The 21,201-nt window shown below is 32.3% G+C and overlaps 1 protein-coding gene across 2 annotated transcripts; it reads right to left on the reverse strand.

Annotated features, from left to right (window-relative positions):
- Positions 1–10,292: 10,292 nt before the first annotated feature.
- Positions 10,293–20,031, reverse strand: LOC142984518 (uncharacterized). Of its 2 annotated transcripts, XM_076132205.1 has the most exons (5): positions 19,953–20,031; positions 15,530–15,812; positions 13,690–13,839; positions 13,034–13,132; positions 10,293–12,504 (listed from the first exon to the last, which is right to left on the reverse strand). In XM_076132205.1, the coding sequence occupies exons 2-5, from the start codon at positions 15,810–15,812 to the stop codon at positions 12,341–12,343; spliced, it is 696 nt and encodes a 231-aa protein (XP_075988320.1). In that variant the 5' UTR covers positions 19,953–20,031; the 3' UTR covers positions 10,293–12,340. The 2 variants fall into 2 exon arrangements, with proteins under 2 accessions (XP_075988320.1, XP_075988321.1); XM_076132206.1 differs by lacking the exon at positions 19,953–20,031 and having other exon boundaries at positions 15,409–15,581.
- Between the last annotated feature and the right edge of the window lie 1,170 nt (positions 20,032–21,201).

Here is a 21,201-nt window from a genome sequence, read left to right on the forward strand (position 1 = left end):
ACAAACAAACAAACTCTTCAGCTTTATTATATTAGTATAGATTAAGTTGGAAAATACATATTATAATATATATTGTTAAATATTAGTTTTATTTCCATAATATCCCGAACCTTCACCGTTTCTTCAACGCAATATTCTAAGAATTAAACTAGAAAACAGCAAATTTTTCAGTTTCTTCGAATCAGCGACATCTAGGCAAGCTTACACTCAACTCTAACACTCGCTATCATTGAAGTTCACTCAGCTACTGGACACTAGATGTCGCTAGCTGAAACATAATGAGCATCTGTACTGTAGTTGTTCCGTAAAAATATTTAACTGAATTGTGTGATGAAGATTTATAGTGTAATGAAACATTATTATATAAAATTAGTACACTGGTACATTACGCAAGGAGAACTACTTTAATTTAATTTCTTCTTTGTTTATAGTTTTTCAGTAACGAATATAGATGTCGCTATAAGGTTGCTAAATCGAGTCGTTTCTGTGTCTTGGGTCATCGTTTAACTATCTAATAGGAAGATTTGTGATTAATTAAAATACCTGTAGGTATAGTATTTTACAGTTCGAACCCGAGGCAACACACCAATGACTTAACGAAGTTATGTGTGTATTTGAAATTTAATAATGATCACTTGTTCCAACGATGAAGGAAAACAAAATGATGAAACCTTACATGCCTAAAATTTGTTTAATACATTCTTTGAGGGCATGCAATATCCCCAACCGGCACTTGGCCAGCGTGGTGGACACAAGGCCTAACCCCTTCCTCGTTTCGAAGGAGACCCTTGCCCAGCAGTGCGACAGTAATGGGTTAAAAAAGTATCTTTATTTATCTGTAATCGAGAGTATACCTACGGCATTGATATGGCATATGTAAGTCTGTGTTGCATGCCGATTGATGGTTCCATCCCACAGGCTTATCACGTATCTTAGTTGACAACTTACTAATGTACGCCAAATTGATGGTCACTATTCAGTACAGTACTGCTTTGACGTAACGTGTTAATCACTATAGTATAAGGGAGGAAACAATGTACAGCATAGTGGCTTTAAAGTGTGAACTGAGATACGTGATAGCCACCCAGGTAGTGTTAATATGTGTGTCCTACGAATTATTATGTCAGGTTTGGTTTCACTTGATCTTTGTTGTAAAAGATACTTACCACCCATCTATAATATTTGTTAATTTTAACCCAAGTATATCAACTGTCGACTGTAACGATTGTCAAAGATCTTTGATAATGACAGCCGGGACCCACAATTTAATGTGCCTTTCATATGTATAAGATGGTCACCCATCCACAGATCAACCTCGGCAGGCGTAGCTTAACCTTAAAGACCAATCCGCGCGGCTATTGTTAACTAAGCCACGAGCTCCCTCCTCTTAATTTTAACCCAAGCATTGGAAAATAAAAGACTTTGATAACATATACACATTTTATTTAGTTTTTACGACTATTCTACAAAACTATAACATTTATTAATGAAATAATAAACATTTAAGACATTCATAACAGTTTGAAAGAGTATTTTACAACAAGCTATTTTTATTACACTTTTTTAAACAGACACAATATTTAAAAGACTCATTTAAAACCTTATTATTTTGTAGATGGTTCAAACAACACAAAGCTAGGCAGCATAAGAATCAGTATTTTTAAATAAATATCTGCAATAAATCACCGAGTATTTCATACATACAAACATAAAATACAATATATTATGTCTTTTTCCCATAGGAGTAGACAGAGATCGAACAATACAATATCAGAAATTTCATTTAATAACGATAGAACTAGAATTGAAATTCCAAATTATTATAAATTAAATAAATAACGATAAAAAGGGTTTTTAAAGGTTACAACAAAAAACAAAGATATATTAAACTGTAGGAATGTATTAATTACTATTTACATACCACATATTTACTACTTATTGCACAATAGTGGCCGCCCGCGACTTCGTCCGCGTGGAAACCATTCCCGTGTAAATCCCGATCTTCCGGGAACTCCGGGGTAAAAAGCCTATGTGTTATTCTAGGTCTTCAGCTACCTATATACCAAATTTCATCGCAATCGGTTCAGTAGTATTTGCGTGAAAGAGTAACAAACATACATACATACATTCATTCTCACAAACTTTCGCATTTATAATATTAGTAGGATTTAAAGTGCCGTTATATTTTTGTAGTCAGAAGTAGTTATATTTCTAGTTTCAAAGTGATTTTTAAAAGTGCAGTGTGTGAATTCACGATTTATATATATTTCTACATGCATACATACATAAAATCAAGCCGTTTTCCGATACATTTCAAATTTAATCAGATTTTTTATTATTTATTTTGAAGAGTCTACTATTATATTTTAGACCTGAAAAATACTATATAATTGCAGTTATTAAAATACAACATTGACACGATAACGATTATACACAAAAATATAAAACATTTGGACAAAAATAAAATCTAACATCGATTTTACAAACACTTAATATTATTATTTACATAAACATTGCTAGGACACGTAGATTATTATATTTTTTATTATTTATTACAATTTTAATAAATACATACATACGTACAAAAAAATCACGCCATTTTCCCTTAGACAGTGATCAAAGAACGTCACTTGGTACGATCCTTACAAACTTCACTTGCTTCATTCACATCCATACATGTTGTCATACAGGACCGCAGGTTACGAGTACTACGCACCTGACCTTTTTGCAAGACGTCACCAATATGTTCTTTATAGGGTGTTCTTTTCCGGCGTTAATTATAATAAACAATACTAATAACTATTATACATACATAATTTTCATTATTATTATTATACATATGAAATATCACGTCTAAGGATGCTCCCACACAGCAGTTATATAACGTAAGAAACTGACTTATAACATTTGTTTTTAAACCAATTTGTTATAATATTTTATTAAAATTGTTTTATTATCGTGTTACACAATGTTGTATAACTTTATATAACTGCTGTGTGGGAGCACGCTTATTCACACTGTATTTAACAGACTTGCTACGATCTTATTACATACTTAAATATCTTCATTCACATACATACATCTTGTCACACATGCTCACCGGTAACGAGTACTACACACTTGACTAAAAAACTTAAATTAGAAATACGTTTTATACATACATACATACAAACATAATGATATATTATTACACTATATTCAATATATTTACAGTAAAGAGAAAAATTGCATTGATTTGCATAGTATTTTTTCTACAAGAGTCAATTGAAATGGATTTATTTTATTATATTACAATTTCAAGACTTATTCTTAATATATATAAATAGATAAAATGTATAGTAATACATTTATAATATATACTGAGTTATAATGGGTACACAATATAATTTTTGAAAATTAGTTTTAAAACCAAATATAATTATTTTCGTAAATCTCTTCTTTCGTAATCGTAATCTTCTTCTTTTTGAAAATCTCTTCTTTCTTCCAACTATGATACTCTGTTGGGGTCATCGGATGTAGCTGAAAACCAGTATTTTAAATAGAGCGACTGCCTATCTCACTTCTACAACCCGGTTACCCTTCGTACTGGTAACGACGATCAAAAATCATAAAAATGACAACCGGAACCCATAACATCATGCCTCAAAAGTTGATAGATATGACTAAATAAATGTTGTTGAAGGAAACTTTACTATTTTTAAATATCATACGAATATTGTTAAATAAATACGAATTAAAGATATGCCATATTATCATATTTTAATAATACATAAATATTTTAGTTTAAGAGAACTGCGATTATAATTTCTAAGCCAATGTCTTTACGTAGGCAAATTCTATTGAATTTACATTTATTAATATTTCTACTACTTCACTTATTTATATATTTTATAAAACGTTTATTATTGTCTCCACAACAGATTTCGCTCGCTTATATACTAATTTATTATTTAAGAGCAGGAGAAATAAAGGGAATTATCACGTATCTCAGTTGATAACTATTTAAAAGCAAGCTGTACTTTGTTTTTTCTTCTAGATATAGGCCAAAAAGTATTTTCTGTGATTATCTGTTAAGAATTTCTCAGAGATTGCCCGGAGTTAGGAAGTTGAGGTGATAGACCTCCGTGCCTCGGAGAGCACGTAAAGTCGTCGGTCCTGCACCTAATCTCTCTCTGGTCGTGTAGGCTATGCGTCCTACCGGGCTATGAGAGTGACGGAATAGAGAGTGTACCTGTGTATTGAGCATACACTTGGACACTATATACAAACTCTTGCACCGATGGTCAGTTTCAATGAAACTTGCAAGAGAACATGAATATTTTATTTCGTCAAAGCAGCAATGTACTGAATCACTATCAATTTGACGTCGTCGTTGTCAACTGAGATACGTGGTACGCATACAGGTATAACAAAATGACAGATATAATTAACTTCTTTTATTAAATCTTTATAAAGCATTCGATTCACGATGGTATCATATTGTAATGCAGCATGCAGATTTTGTCATCTACTTAGCTTTTAATAGGAAGTTAGGTGATTGTTACGTGCCCGTTTTAGATGGTTAAAAAGTCTATAGTATCCTTTCGAGTATAGTAGTTATTTTTGACACGCATCCATTTTTCTCTCGTTGCTATTTTTTTATGTTTTCCTAGATATTTGCTTTCAAAGTTTTTAAAACACAGTGCACGGTCAATTATGAAAAACAAAGCTTAAGAAACTAGCAAAGAGATACAAAAATACATAGTACGTAATATACATATAAAAAAAATACTGTTTGAAGAAGTAAATGTTAAAGTTATATAGAGGAAAAGTGCATTTTACAATATTTTAAAGTGCTTATAAATTATATAGGAAGATATTAATTATATTATAGAGTATTCTAATTTAATTATACCTACGGGGGTTGTATCCGACGACTTGGCTTATTATTTCTATAATAATGTACTGAAATTACGTGAAAATGTACCTCTAATAATATAAAAATGACATTAAAACAGTGGCAAGAAAAATATACCTCATTTTCTGGTAACTTAAAATTTAATTTCGAATTAAAGAAATAAAAATACCTAATTCTCGAACTAATATAATATTTCTAAATAATAGTTTTAAGTCAAAAAAATATGTTTCAATTTTAATGTTAGAATTGTAAATTAAACAAAGTAATCCACTTATCTATAAATAATAAGCTATATACTAAATTAATATCTAATTAATACTATATTAATTTGATATGGTTGTGATACCACTTTACTAACGATAGTTATTTTAATAAGTCGAAGTACCGACATCTTTGAAAAATAAAAATTATTAAAGACCCAAATGAGGGTAGGCGTAGAAACTCGCCACAAGGAGACGAAGCTTAGCCATATCAGTCAGCTCGTGACCACGGTCGATGTAATTCGATCGAAACGTCGGGTGAACAAATAAGGTATCCTAACCTTTTTCAATCGCGTTTAAGACCCGTTGCATTATTATAATATTACGTTTATTCAGTTGTTATAATTCGCTTTTAGTCAAGCTGTGTTTTGTGGCGAGATATTAAGTTTATGAACTATAATGAGTTTTAAAAAGGACCTTGTAATGAAGGTTTCTGGAAAAGTATTTGTAAGTAGATTTTTATTTTATTATGACAAGTTCTCAATGCTTATAGAACCTAGTACCACATCTGTTTTTTGCTTCTGTTGTGCAGTCGGTAGTGTATGCGACTGCCAAGAGATCTCGGGTTCGTATCCCGTGTTGTGCCATAGTCTTTTCTGTAAGTACTCACATCAATTGCCCCGAGGCCAAGAACGATGTAACTTGGCCGAAACGTGAGGGAATAAAAAAGTATCAATTTTGCATATTTAAGATGAGTTGTTCACTGTAGTATTATGTCCTTAGAGAGTTAAATTGTACTTACCGATCGGTAATCGTAAGTAAGTTAAGCGACCTTATGCCAGTAAGTTATTAGATGGGCGACCGTGTAGCAGAGTTCGAGTGTCGTTTATTGTTTTGGGGTATAAAATAAGTGTGTTTTATTGGCTTTCGCGAATGAAAATTAGTATTATATTGAAAACTATATAGTAGATGTTATAGGATTCGAATATAGCAATTAAGTTTTTACGTGAAAGAGTAACAAACATACATACATCCTTACAAACTTTCGCATTTATAATATTAGAGGCATATATTAGATTATATAATGTAGTTTTATTATTTTACTCCTAAATAATAATAACAATTGATTTTGGAAGACTTGAATTTTGATTTAAAAAAATATTTACATTAATATACAACCACGATAGTGAATTTTTAAATTGAAAAATAGATATTTATTTTAAATATATTTTTAAAATTACATGCATGCATGGATACCGCATGCATGGTTATTAAATATTAATTATTTGCCAATTGCACAGCATGTTATATTAATAATATTTATATGGTTATATTAACATAACCATATCGTTATTGTTAATTATATTAGTCTATTATTTAAGAAGGTATATTGTGCGTTACTTTTCAATATTTATGTACATAAAGCGCGCATTTATAATAGTTAAATCCTTAATTATAATATATATCGTTATTTTATAAACTTATTTGTGGAAAATATTATTTGAAGTATGCTGAATGCCTAAATAACAAATTATTTAGTACTAGCTGATCCGCGCAGTTTCGCTCTCGAATTTTTATTTGCATTTTCTCATATTTTTTCTCTCCATAATTTTTTTCCCGCGTCTTAGGCTTGCTACACATATATACGGTTCGGCATTAATCAGTATAGCCGATCGGCATAAGCCGAGCAAGTGAGTCGAGTCGATTTTGTTGTTCGATAAATATTGCCGAACCGAATATGTGTAGCAAGGCTTGAACCAACTTATCCGTGCTTCGGAAGATGTTATTATGTTAAAACATGCATAGTTGTTGAGGTAAAGGTATTCGGTAAAATTTTGCAACTATTTGCCTGACCATGTGAAAGTAATTAGCAATTTCAATGCTTAATAAATTAGCGTTGCTTAAACTACTTTTTGCGATACTGTAGGCGGCGTAATCGACAATCTAATAGACTAGTAAAGCTATGATTATATTGGAATTAAAATGGAAAAATATTATACATATTTTCTTAATCTAAACACCGTTTTTACAATTGATGATTTTTCAAAAATATATCACCTAATTTCGCTTATAGTTAAGTGGAATTACTTATAACTAATTTTATGTACATTAACTTCTATTTTACTTAATTTAACACATATTTACAATCTAATCCTTACCTAATGGAAGACCTTTGTGATATTGTTTGTTGTGATATTTCTTGGTTGACTATTCTAAACATTCACACACACAGACATCTTTCTTCTCTCTTACACACCTCCCACTCTCACATTCAAAGACCTTTTGTCTCACGCATACATACTGTCTCTACCACTCTTTATATCCATTTATAATCAGAACCTTGCAATGCACATCAAATCCGTTGCTAAATTAAACAATTCTCAGAGATTGCCCGGAGTAAGAAAGTCGACGTTGTAGACCGTACCTTGGAGAGCACGTAAAGCCGTCGGTCCTGCGCCTGAGCTCTCACTGGTCGTGTCGGTTATCCGTCCCGACGGGATATGAGAGTGATGTTATAGAGAGTGTACCTGTGTATTGTGCACACACTTGGACACTATAAACAAAGTCCTGTACCGTTGGTTAGTTTCAATGAAACTGACCGCCCGCGCCGTAGCTGGGTATCGGCAGGAACATTATTACTATAGTGTTTGATCCTCCAGATTAGGTTAGATACCGAATTTAGAAGTTAGTTTACCTCGATGTATAAACAGAATAAAGAACTAAGGAACTCTCAATGGCAAATTCAAAACCTTTGCCTACATATTGCCTGACAATCAGAGCTATTGAGCTTATAGTCACATAATATCATCAACTTCTGATGATCTCTCGCCGATTATTCCCAGTACTTATCACTTAATAACCAAACGGATTAGTATCCCAATGATGGCTGTTCCTTCCATACACATTCACTCATTCATTCATTCACACACATGATATCATATCATTCATAACGCGCTCCGTTCCGTTCATTCAATTCCTCATTGATATAATGTTATATAATAGCTACCTTTACACACACTATATCGCACGTTCTTAGGAGCGTACAGGATTACGCGCGGGAAAGCAGCGCGCTCTTTGAGAGCGATTTTCTTCGCGGACTTGACAGATGAGCGCGGCGCGTGGTCTTTCCTTTCCCCTTACAAGATTGTTGTGCGCGATAGAGTGTGTGTGTAAAGGTGGCTATTTTATATGCATGCATTTTATAATTACATATAAGGCTAAGACATTCGGTTAGTATCGGCTTAGAACACGAATATGTGTAGATAAATGTTTGGGAAAAATCGACGTCGCCTAAATCTTTAAACCGAATTGTGACGATCGGACCCGAAGTCACGCCGAATAACCCCCGGTTTCTGAGGAACATTAACGGTAGTTTATCTATTTAATAGCGTTTAAACTCATATTAAAAACTCTATTGAATAGATAAACAGCCGCTAAATGTACTTAGAAACCGGTCATAAGTGCAGTAATTGCTTCGAGTTGGTTTTGTTGTTCGATAAATACTGCCGAACCAAATATGTGTGATGCCTTCGTTCAATGTCTTTCTTGATGATAACAAACTCTTATTGATTTATGTATTATCTATGTATTTATAAAATGTATGCATGTGTACCTTATGTCTACTTTTAATGAAGTTATATTCTTATAATTAACGTTACATTTAAATATATATTGATATATTTATACATACTACAAATATTTAATATTTAAATGATATAATTTAATGAAATATATGTTTAAATATTTAATAATAAATACATACAAATATTTAAACATATGTATTTTTATAGACATTGGAATATATTACTCATATATTTAAATTAGATATAATAACAAAATAGGTTAACATAGATATCGTATTTAAAAATATATATTCCAGAATTTAAATAATATCTTGACCTTCCAAACAACTGGTAGTTGTACTCACGATAGATATAAATAGCATGAAGATAGAGTTTGAGTTATACGACTAATAAACCGACCACAAAGTTGATTGAATCGCTCTAATTAGTCTATTTGAGAACACTGAGACAGACAAATGGATAGATCTGACTTTTATTGTAAAGATTTCAAAGTATGTAATTTATGAATAACAGTATTTTACTTGGAATGACTGCATATCGGACCTCCACAACCCAGTTACCTGAGTTTTAACACGACACTCCTCGGTAAGACTGGTTGTCAGACTTTCAAGCTTCTGATTACTGTTAACGACTGTCAAAGATCTTTGAAAATTACAGCCGGGACCCACAATTCAACGTGGTTTCCGAAACACGAAGCTACTCGATATGTATGAGATGGTCACCCATCCACAGAACAACCTCGGCAAGCGTGGCTTAACCTGAGTGATCGATCCGCGCGGCTTTTGTTAACTAAACCCTAACGAGCTCCTCTAAATTGACCATAATCTGACCGTATTCTCGTTATATTTTTTACCATACTAACTTTTGCATACACCGATACGGAACCTCAAAAATCTTTTTTCAGTTTGTAAGCCGGTTCTATAAGATGTTAAAGCCTCTTAAATCTATAACAATAAAACACTCATAGTTCTATTACTAGTGTTATAAGAGACACGTATCTTAGTAACAGTGTTGAATTACATAATATTGTTGTGGAAAATGACGATTAAAGTGTGTTGTTTTAAAGAAAGGTGAAAGTTTTGTGTAGTGTAGTTATAGTGCTGAATAGTCTGTTGTTTTTAAAAGGTAGGTAATATTTGGAATTAACAAGATGAAATTTTTTAAGGTAACAATGTTGTTTGGTCGGGATTTGATTGCTTTTTTACCGACTTTAAAACAAGGAGGAGGTTCTCGATTCAACTGTTTTGTTATGTATGTTATTCTGCTGCCTTTTATGTTTTAATTACACCTAAAGATTAAAGTTTCCATAACAAACCTAAAATATAATAAATAATATATGTATATTTTTGATGATACATATTTAAATAGATATGTTATACATTTATAAATAAATATAATATACATAATAAATATATAATATATAAGCCCTAGTTATCAGGGATAGATATTATTATATACAATTTATTTACAATGCTTTATCAATATTTCCTTCAAGTTATTCTTACCAATCTAAATTGGATATTTTATTATAGATACATGTAATATGACATTATAATACATTTTTAATTAATATTAATTAATTATTTATATAATATAGGCTAGTTCTGCTGGTCTACTCACCGTCTATACACCTAGAAACAATTATTATGCAACATATTATTAATATAATAATGTTAAACGCTAGAGTAAGTCAAAGAAAATATATACGCTGTATTTAAACAAGTAATTAAAAATATTATAGAAAATAATTGTTAGTATCAAAACAATATATCATTAAAATCCCATTAGTCAACCTAAAAATACTTTAAAACCTTTCCCTCAGTTGACCAAAGCCGACGCAAGTACAAACGGCTTACGATAAGACAGCAAACGGCTTACTGATTTTATGCAATTGATTTTGAGATCGTCTGCAACAGTCACATCACACATTTTAAATGGTTTTGAGCGTCGGAAGCCGTTTGCGGCTCGTTGATAAGCCGAAGGAAGCCTAACTTATACCTTTTCAACCAAATTATAAAAAAAATATTTTGAAAATTTACTTATTTCTATACATTCACACATTATTCATTCACAACAACGACTACACGATAAAAATCTACCACGATTTCACTATTTACGAACAATTATTAAAATTGAAAAATTTAGGGAGTCGAAATCAATAATTGACTGGTAGGTCTAAATAAATGGTAAAAATAATAAAATAAAAAAAACAAAAAATAAAAGCAAAACTTTTAATAAATGAAATTAAAATTATATAAAATATTTTTTACATTTTTTTACGGCCGATATTGTCTTTCGCACAAAAGTTTCATTTCTTATTATTAAATGATTAATATTTATATTATGATCTTATAATGTAATTAAATGTTACTTATATTAAAATTAATTGGAATAAAAAATTATTATAATTGCTTAAAATCTAATATTGTAATAATTATTTACCTTAATAAAAGCCATGTACTTTATATTTATAAGTGAGTGGTTATTATTAAAATATATTTTGTTATTATATTTTATGTGCGTTTCCTAATAATCTAAGAAGCAATAATAATTATATTATTAACGATTATCATATTATTTGTAATAATATTATAACTTTAAAAAATACTAGAATGAATAATAATATAACCAATATAATTTCAGTAATAATAATGCCAACTTATTTTCCAATCCAATAATAAAAACAAAAGGGTGATTTGTAGTTCTTTAAAACTTAAAAACCTATCTTCATTAAACAACGAACGCCTACTTTTCTCAAGCCGTAAAGAATTTTTAACTCAAAATGTTCTTTAAAACTTTGGCAACACTTTAAAATTGTCACTTAAAATCAAGTAATGCTTAATTAAATCTGATGCTGTCTTTTTCACTATATAGTTTATTGCAGCTACAGAAATAATTTTGAGCGGCACTTAAAATTAAGTGACATTTGCTCATAAAAAATACACATATTTGTGCATAAGTATTAAAATAATTAACCAGCAAAAACAAAAACATAAAGAATCATTAGCCCCCGGTTTCAGAGGTACATTTCGCAGTAGTTTACCTATTCAATAGCGTTTAAACTCATATAAAAACGCTATTGAATAGATAAACTACCGCTAAATGTACTCAGATAACGGGCATAAAAGGATTATCCATTTCAAATTGTAAAACCGGTTTCACTATAAGTCTTACAACTTAGTAGAGAACTTTAGGTAGCATGAATTATCTAGATTATAATTCATAGTTCTGTGTTTCTAAAATAAAATAGATGTATCAAACAGGCCACCGTCAGCTGTATAAGCTTTTCACTGATGTTCAAAATTCCTGCTAGCCACGAACCTAGCATACACAACTCTCTACTAAGTTATTAAACTATACTTAAAAAGTGTCTGTTACTATCTTTCATTTTAAACTCTCGCGACTTGTACACATAATATTATAATGTAACGGGTCCTATATTGTAAAGGGCTGTTGAAAATCAGCTGTAACCCTTTGTTACTTATAAATGTACTGCCTAGATACTAAGTTAAGTTTTATTTTGTGTAACAAAAGTAAAAAAAGTGGTTCAAATATTTTAAATGGTTTATTCTACCTTTAATTTTCAAGTTTAGGACCCGTTACATTATACTAAAGCTTCAGTTTTTCAAATTCAAGTGAAACCGGTATTTAAATCGTGTTTACTGGAAGGGAGTTCGACTACAGTTGCACGCGGCTCCGCCTTGTCCCTGGCGACACTGTACGTTGCACCACGCAGCCCAGCCCTCTGAGGTGGAGAGGGCGCGGGAGGCAGCTGTGAAAGCAGGCCCTTCAGGTACTGCGGCACCCTCGCAAGTTGGGCAGCCTAGGGTACAGTTAAAAATACTGATGATCAAAGATTTGCAGCTCTATTCCCGCTGGTCGGTCTTCGTAGCGCAGTGGTTATAGTGATCGTTAGTTCCATTCGTTTTCTATTCTGGTATTTAATATGTGTGTGATCCAGAATTGGTCGTTATGATTTTGATTTTATTTTGTATTGTTTAATATACATCCAAAAAGACCCAGCGATTCAAAATTAGTTGTAAATGGCGGTAGAGTATTTTTAAAAGAACGATGTCTCTTGGTTGTTATTGCTTCGATGTTATTTAGTACATTTCTAATTGATATTGAGTGTCAGGAAATAAAAAGTCTGTCAATACTATTCGTGAATTGCACACATAAATATTTAATATACGACGATAGTAAATTAACCAGAATCCACGATGCAGACATAAAATCAACGGGAATTCCAACTTGTAAAGTCGCTTTACAGCATGTGCTACCGGTTATATTACTAAATCAACCATCTTTTTACACAAAACTTCTATTTCCAATAAACATACATAGATACATACCATTGAGTGTATATCCTTCATAGCAGAATGCGGTGCACACGGCGCTCCAGTTGATAGCGTGGTCTATGTCTTGAGACGCGCAGTTGCATAGTGGCTCGCCTGTACACAATATATACTATTGAAAAAGGTTTCAGTATGTAATAGTGGTGTAAATAGGGGGCTCAGTTTTAGATATCCTTGATTCAGCTAATACCGTTTTACAGAATAGTTATTAAGTCATACTTTGAAAAAATCTATTAACAATGTCAGTCTGTCACCTCGGCTGATGCATTTCGATCGAAACGACGGGTAACCAAATAAGCTACCCTGTAATTTCTAATCGCGTTTAAAACCTGTTGCATTATAATATTAATACTTATGTTTCAATTAACCGTAATTAATTGAAATTTTGACTTAGATATTGAAATACTGTGTTTTTTTGTTTTTTTTATTTTATTTGCGCTTTTAAGTTAGAAAGTGTGAGATTTAAATAAAAAAATACACTGTTTGAAGTCAAACATGAATTAGAAATATGTAGAGCTATATGTATTTATTTGCTTGGGTAAAAATCATCTACGTTTAAACAATTTTTACCAAACTAAATGCCTAGCCTATCTATGACATAAAAATAACTCAGCAAGCAATCTGTACAGTAAATTATAGTTTGCTAGACTTACCTAGTTGGTTGCTACAGAGCGCAGGACAGACGGAATACCGCGGCTGTCCGTAGATGACGTCGTCAGTCTTGTTGCCGTCCTGCAGAGCGGTCTTCAGGCCCACGGGGATCAGCTGAGGACAGGTGGAACCGCACGCCTCGCCGCCCAGACCTGGGGGTAGAGGAGGTTGTACCAGGTGGTAGGGGACAGTTGAATAGAGAAAATCTTGGTAGTTTGTCTTATTTAATGTTAGGAAGTGAAGCTGTTTTTGAATTTTGGTTTTTAATGTGGTTGTTTAGTGGTAGAAAACGACTTTAAAATATTTTTGGATATATTTTATTTAATACTGTTTTATCAGGCATAAAGCCAGGATTGCCTTGAAACTAAACAAAAGAAGAAGCTGTTTTGTTATATTTTTTTGAAAGCAATATAAGTTTTCCAAGTATTAACTTTTCCAAATTTTTGAAAAAAGCAAACTGTGCCGACCCCTCTTAGTGTGAGATAAGGATAAAGAGAGACAAAGAAGTGAATTGTTGTCAATTAGAGCAATTTTAGTGGCACTTATCAAAATATAATTGTAGAATATTAAGTTTTGAAATAATCTTTGAATAAGATTTAAACTTTACACTTTATTTGAACAAAATAACTATTACTAGGCTAAAAATTGCTTAGATATTAGAGCCTTGCAATAGGCGTTGAAAAAATATTTAAAAATTGTATCCATTTCTGTAAGAATCCTTGTTTATGTTAGTATAGTTTTGTGTTAAAATTATTTTACTAATATTATCTTAAGGTCTCAGTTGTCGTAATTAGTCATTTAAAAAAAACTGTAATTTTTAAGTTTGCAATTTAATAATTTGTGTATAACCGGTTATAAGAGTACTGACAAGATTGTTTTTCTTATAGTAAAGTTCTTTTTACTTTTAATTTTGGTCCTAGACTATACTGATAGACTATACTGATAGTATCGCAATCAGTGACTATACTAAAATATAAAGCCGAAAAGTTTCTTTATTTGAGTGCGTCAATTTTAGCAACTACATACTTGATACTAGTTTGAATTGAAAAAGTATTTATGTGGATATGATTAATAGGAGTATAATAATATCAGCAATGAAAAATGTTGTAAAAATTGGTAATCTATAGTCCGCGCTGACGAAGTCGCGGGCGGTCGCTTGTTTCCTAATTATAATACAATTTTCTCAAACAACCATAAAACGCAATTTACTCATATTTTCAATATAATAAATAGCTAACTTATACATACATGACTATAAAAAAATGCTAAACATGTAAAAAATGCGCGGACATTATTGTCCGTACTAAATTTCGTGAAAAATTCAGTTTTGTTTTTTTAAAAATGACTTTCACACTCTGCAATAATAAGAATATTGATTGATAAAGCATACGTATAGATTTGGATAGCTTTTCCTATAAAAAATGCTATTTTTTAAATATAAAATGAAAAAGCTCGTGTCTATTTAATTTTTAACTAAAATAAACTCAAAAACATGTGTATAATATAAGCCGTAGCTGCCGTGTGCTTAGTTTAACCAACAAAACAAAAATAAACTTTTGTACACACTGTTAACATGAATAATTGACAGAAAAATTAAATAAAAATTAAATGAAAAAAATTATGAACCAGAAACAATATTTTTAACATAAAAAATTACAACAGAAAACAAAATAAGTGCACCACAATGAACTACATTAATAAAAATACATTTAACAGCTTACCCATATTGAAAATCCATCACAAAAAAACCACAACACAATTAAACAAAAATAAAAAACAAAATGGCCGCGCAAACAAGAACAATAAGCAAAGGACACAAAATTAAACAGCCAGTTTAAAAACCTGCGTGGCACAGGTCCGCACACAAGTTGCCCCGCGCGGATACTGACGGGGCCCAGGACTTCGCATCTTTGCGAAACTGAGTCAGATATATCCTATTCAGTTCCCCTTTATCATATTTCAATTGCAAAACGACCTCAGGAATATCTTGCCGTCTCTTTTCTCCCTCGTTCTCTATAGATGTGATTGGTTCCTCCTCAGCCATCCCGTCCTCTGATTGGTCCGCGAAACTCACCCCTAGAATAGCCACGCCCACTATTAGGGTGAATAATTTCATCGCTGCCATCTGTAAAGGAATTCTTGTTAGTTTTTTTGCTGAAAGAATGAGCTTTTAAAAGGTTTTTATTAAAGGTCTTTTTATGAAGTGAAGCTTTGATAGTTTTATGAATAAAGTTTTAAGATTTTTTGCTTGATGGTATTCGCTGTGATAATATTATGTCTTATCGGATAAAAAATCTTTGATATTTTAATAACATCGTCCTAGTTTTACAAGATGAGATAATATGAAACATTCTCTAATCGATTTTTAGATTCCATGTAATAGAGAGATTTTGCTCTAAATGCCCGTCATGTAACCAAATTCGGTCACTATTGAAAATATTTTACCAGAAATTGGAAAAATGCAATTTTCCGCAACGGAATAGCGCTGTTCAATTCGTGGTTGGCAGTCGTATGTATTGTCAATATTTGACCTAAAATAAATATTCATAATAACATGTATAAACATGTTATTCTTTAAACACTAACTATCGCTCGTGTCTCCGTAGTTATATTTCCGGGATAAAAATCAAAATCATTTTCGAGTCTTAAACTATCTTTTTACAAAATTGCATTAAAGTCCATTAGAAGTGACAGACAGAATAATTTTCGTATTTATAATAGTTAAGTAGCGAGATTCATTCTATGATTGCGCATTGTACGCATAGGTTCTGATCGCGATTTTATTATCGAGTGTCAAGAATTTTACGTTATTAAGTTACTTATTTCAAAAAAATATTTCCACAGCACCCATTTTGGGCTATAATCATAAAAACATCGGCTATTTCATACAAACTTTGCCGATAGCTAGCCTGTTGTAAATAGTCTTTAGTAGTAGAAAACAGTTTATATAAAGAAATCAAGTTACAGATGACCGGATTTAAAGATCAGTTCTTTACCCAAGTGTAGGTTCGAGTCTACAAAACAAACAAAATGAACGAATTTAAAATCTATACGCCCCTACATTCACGATTGAATGCATACTATCAGGCTTGGAACAGAATGACTTGGCAGCAAGCCAGCAGACCAAGTTGTTCAAGATGACGCCTGACCTCGTTTGAAAACCTTTTGTTTACTTATTGGTGGTTTTATCTATATAAATAAGTATTTAGAAGTATTTTTACTGCACGTTTGGCGCAGTGGCGTATGCGGCGGGTTCGAATTCACTCCGGGTCAAATATTTGTGTGACGAGCTAGAGTATTTGTTCTGAGTCTGCTTGTAAATTTATCTATATAAGTATGTATTTAGAAGTATATAAGTATGTTTATCAGTTGGTTAAAGTACAAGCCTGCTTAGTTTGATATAAGATGACTGTGTGTGACTTGTGCAATAATATTTGTAATTGTTATTAGGTGGTAGAAAGTGTAAGGCCTGCAGGTAAAAACGACAACTTTAGAACATTTAAGGGTTTCAATTTCGGTTCGAATCTTGTTAATAGTAGCCCAAAGCATGTTTACTTGTCTAGTATATGATCATAAGCTCATAAGATGTATTTGTATTGTTTAAAATGTATTAAAGGATAAATATAGCCTACCCTAATTAACAAAATTTACAATTGAATGCATACTATCAGACTTTGAACATAAACCCTTGGTTCTCAGCCAGCAGCGCAAGTAGTTCAAGATGACGTTTGACCTCATTTAAAAGCCTTTGTTTACTTTGTTTTAGTATTGAGTAGAAAATATTTAAGGTACAAAGGTTCTGTAGGTAGAAATGGCAACATTACCTGGGAGTAACAACTTTACCCTTTTCTATATCTTTTTCAATTTGAATTTTTATTTAATATAATTTTATGACGCACTTAAGATTACTTATTTAGAGACAAATTGCGTTAGCCGGTTGATAATCGACCTATGGATTAAGCAAACCTTGCCGCGGTCATTGCATAGATGGGTGACCGCGTAGTGGTATATGAACTGAGTGTCTCCGAAGGGCACGTAAAATGTCGGCCCCAGAAAACAGTCGTAAGCTTATCAAAGGCCTTCACGCGGCTTGAACAACTTTGACACCAGGTTGACAACTAACCTTACGATAAGAAAACGACAAATTTAATAAACATAGGTACAGACTAAAATTATAAACCTACTTATCTCCCCACTCCCAAACACTAGAATCTAGTACCTAAACACACTTAAGTCCTACATAAAGGCATTACATAACAGTTCCGATCAATACCGGATTCCCCATCCCTTTCTAACACGTACCTGATTATCACCTGTCCCTCTCGCACGCTCACTGAGAGGTATATACCTGTCCTTGTCGCTCATATAGGAGTACATAAGGTAGGGTTGCGTCTGGGTGTTATAGATTTTCAGTTAAGAGTTTTCGAAGATGTATTTTGATGTATGAGCGGCTTCTAGCTGGGGAAATTTGTTGTAACTTTGACAATTTTAAGTCCCGGTTTTAAGACTTGTAAATAAGTGTCCTTTAATTTATCATTTAGAATCATCATTAACCTTTCTTCCAACTATGTTGGAGTCGGCTTCCAGTTTCACCGGATGCAGCTGCATACCAGTGTTTAACATGGAGTGACTGTCTTCGGTAAGACTGGTTGTCAGACTTTCAAGCTTCTGACTACTGTTAACGACTGTCAAAGATCTACGAAAATTGTCTTAGGTTTTTAATTGGAATATTTAAGAATATTTCATATATTTTTTAGTAATTTATGTTTCAGATTGTCTGAGATTGACATTGAGCTGTAAAAACAATGTTACATTAATCGTTTACTGTTTGCAGTGTCGACAAATAACGTTGAAAATAAATAAAGAAAATAATTATAGATTTTAAAAAAATACGGGTTCTTTTCTTAGATCGGGCAAAGTACTATTAGAATGAATTTAACCTATTACTGTCACACTGCTGGGCAAGGGTTTCCTCCCGGAATAGGGGAGGGGTTAGGCCTAGACTCCATCACGTTGGCCGAGTGCAGGTTGGGAGACTATTAGTATCTTCTAACTTATGTTATAACATTTATCCATAGTAGCTCGGTATTTGGTAACTTGACCAGCATATGGCATTAAGCTCCTCGATTACATGGGACTAACATTTTCAATATCAAAACGTGTATCTTTCATGCATCTCTGCCTACATCTTCGAGTATAACAGGCGTTATATTATGTATGTTTGTAAAATATAGTACTAGGATACTTTACATTGAAAGACCAGCTACATCACATCACAGTAATAAGAAAAATATAATTTCCCGAGCAACGTCACAGGCTGTAACTAGTATAAAACAAGACACCAGCCTGTAACAGTTTGAGTGATGAAGCACTTAGTTAGTTGTTACAATTAATTAAGTTTGTAATAACTGAGATATTAAGATCTTAGACTTACTGAAGAACTTAGTTTGAGACTTAGAGTTGTGTAATTAATTTGTAAATTGATGATGAATAAATGATGGGTAATTGATTCAAGAAAAGGAATAGCAAATGGATTTAAAATTCGGTTTATGAACGAATTAGTTTAAATCCTCCTTTCCTCCTTTTCTTATTTATTTAAGTCTCAGACAAAGGATACACTGTACAATTAATTGAAACATTAACTTATTTTTTTATTTCCGACAAAAAGTCACTATCTAATAGATATATGTATATACTTAAGTACTTACACAATAAATACGTAAAACGTTGCAACAAAATAAAATTACCGGAATCGAAATCACTTACTACTCAAATAACCACATTTTAACGACACATCGAGATATATACCAAAACCTAGCTATTATCAAAATGCTAGAGAAATTTTGAAATAAAAGCTGTGTTTAACAAAAAATTGAAATGATTTTTTTTGCTTACTCCACTCCTTTTTCAAAGTGTAATTAATTTTATGTTACATTGTACGAATCACTAGAATTTGGACATTAACAGAGTTTTAGAGTAGAAACGATGTTACCCGCTGACTGTATGTCCGAAATAAACTCATTATCTACTAAGCGAATTTTCACACGGTTTTGTCATATAAATACATATTATTACGATGATTCGCACAGATTTTTGTGTATAATTTGTTAAGGTGAAACCTTGCGAGGCCGAGGCGAAAGACTAGTTAAATCCCTTCAGGTTTTTCTGAGAGAGAGAAATGACGATCTTTGTGTCATGTCCACTAAAAACAGTACAGCCTTACAATAATTAAATACCTATTTATATATATATAGTATGAACTTACTGTATTATATTGTAGAGTTGTTAGATAGAGTCCGCGCTGTATCACTTGATGTTACTTAATGAACTCGCTAATGAAAAGCTCCTGTTCCATGTCTACCTATCAGTCGCGTAGAGTAGAGCTCATGTAGAGATACACATCAACAAAGAATATTTTATTTTTTATAACATAAAATTAGTTAACGATTTCAACTCTAGCGAGTTGTACTCATAATATCATAATGTAACGGGTCTGAAACGCGATTGAAAATTAAAAGTTTTTTTAACCCATTACTATCCCACTGCTGAGCAAGGGACTCCTCCCAAACGAGAGGGACGGGGTTAGGTCTTGAGTCCACTACGCTTGCTAAGTGCGAGTTGGGGACTCTGCATACCCTCAATAAATGTATTAAGCAAATATCAAGCAGGCAAGGTTTCCTCACGATGTTTTCATTCATCGTTAGAGCAAGTGATAATTATTTCTTATACACACATAACTTGGAAAAGTCAGTGTGTTGCCTCGAATTCAAACCTGCGATCCCTTGCGTGGGAGGTGTCAACTTAAACCACTCGGCTATCACTGTTTCATCAAAATGCATTAAAATTAAAAGTCACACTACCTTATTTGCATACCCGACGTTTTGATCAAATTGCATCGACTGTTGAAGAGTCAGCCCGTGACTACGGTGAGACAGGAACTCGAGATGGAAAAAAGTTTATGCTGATTGATTTGACAATCAATTATGTAGATAGTTATGCTGATTGCTGATGGTTGTTTCATTTTCACGAAATATAAATTGTCTATGTGGGACGCAAATAGGCTTTGTGGATCTCAGGGTAACTTGTGTCCTTATTTCAAAAGTATGTTAAAGTAAATTATAGCGCAAAACTTGTTTTTAAAATAAAATTGAAGAGAAAAAAATATATTCGTTGTCTCTACATTTTTCATTTACTCTACAAGCACTTAAATCACTCACGATATGTTGTTATCTAAAGCTGTGCTTTTTCCCGAGACGGGGCTTTCGGTGATAACGGACAAGTGATAAGAGATAACACTATCAGTGAGGCGAGGGCGCGGTCAATAAAATAACAACTTCATAATAATATTATGAAATTTTGGAGTTTGTTTTTGTAGAACATTCTCGTTTAATAATAGTCTTTTTACTTATTTTTTGGGACATAATTTTTTGAGTGTAGTTCTCGTAACCGGCGGTCCTGTATGACAAGATGTATGGATGTGAATGAGGCAAGGGAAGTTTGTAAGGTACGATCCT

Source organism: Anticarsia gemmatalis, chromosome 27 (assembly GCF_050436995.1).
Source record: "Anticarsia gemmatalis isolate Benzon Research Colony breed Stoneville strain chromosome 27, ilAntGemm2 primary, whole genome shotgun sequence".
NCBI lineage: Eukaryota > Metazoa > Arthropoda > Insecta > Lepidoptera > Erebidae > Anticarsia > Anticarsia gemmatalis.

Bases quoted from the DNA above. Each gene is read 5' to 3' on its own strand.
- LOC142984518 (XM_076132205.1), bottom strand. From the start codon at position 15,812: ATGGCAGCGATGAAATTATTCACCCTAATAGTGGGCGTGGCTATTCTA. The intron at 13,840-15,529 runs GTTTTTAAACTG...CTCTACCCCCAG, and splicing joins TGCGGACCTGTGCCACGCAG to GTCTGGGCGGCGAGGCGTGC. The intron at 12,505-13,033 runs GTATGTATCTAT...ACTGTACCCTAG, and splicing joins TGAAGGATATACACTCAATG to GCTGCCCAACTTGCGAGGGT.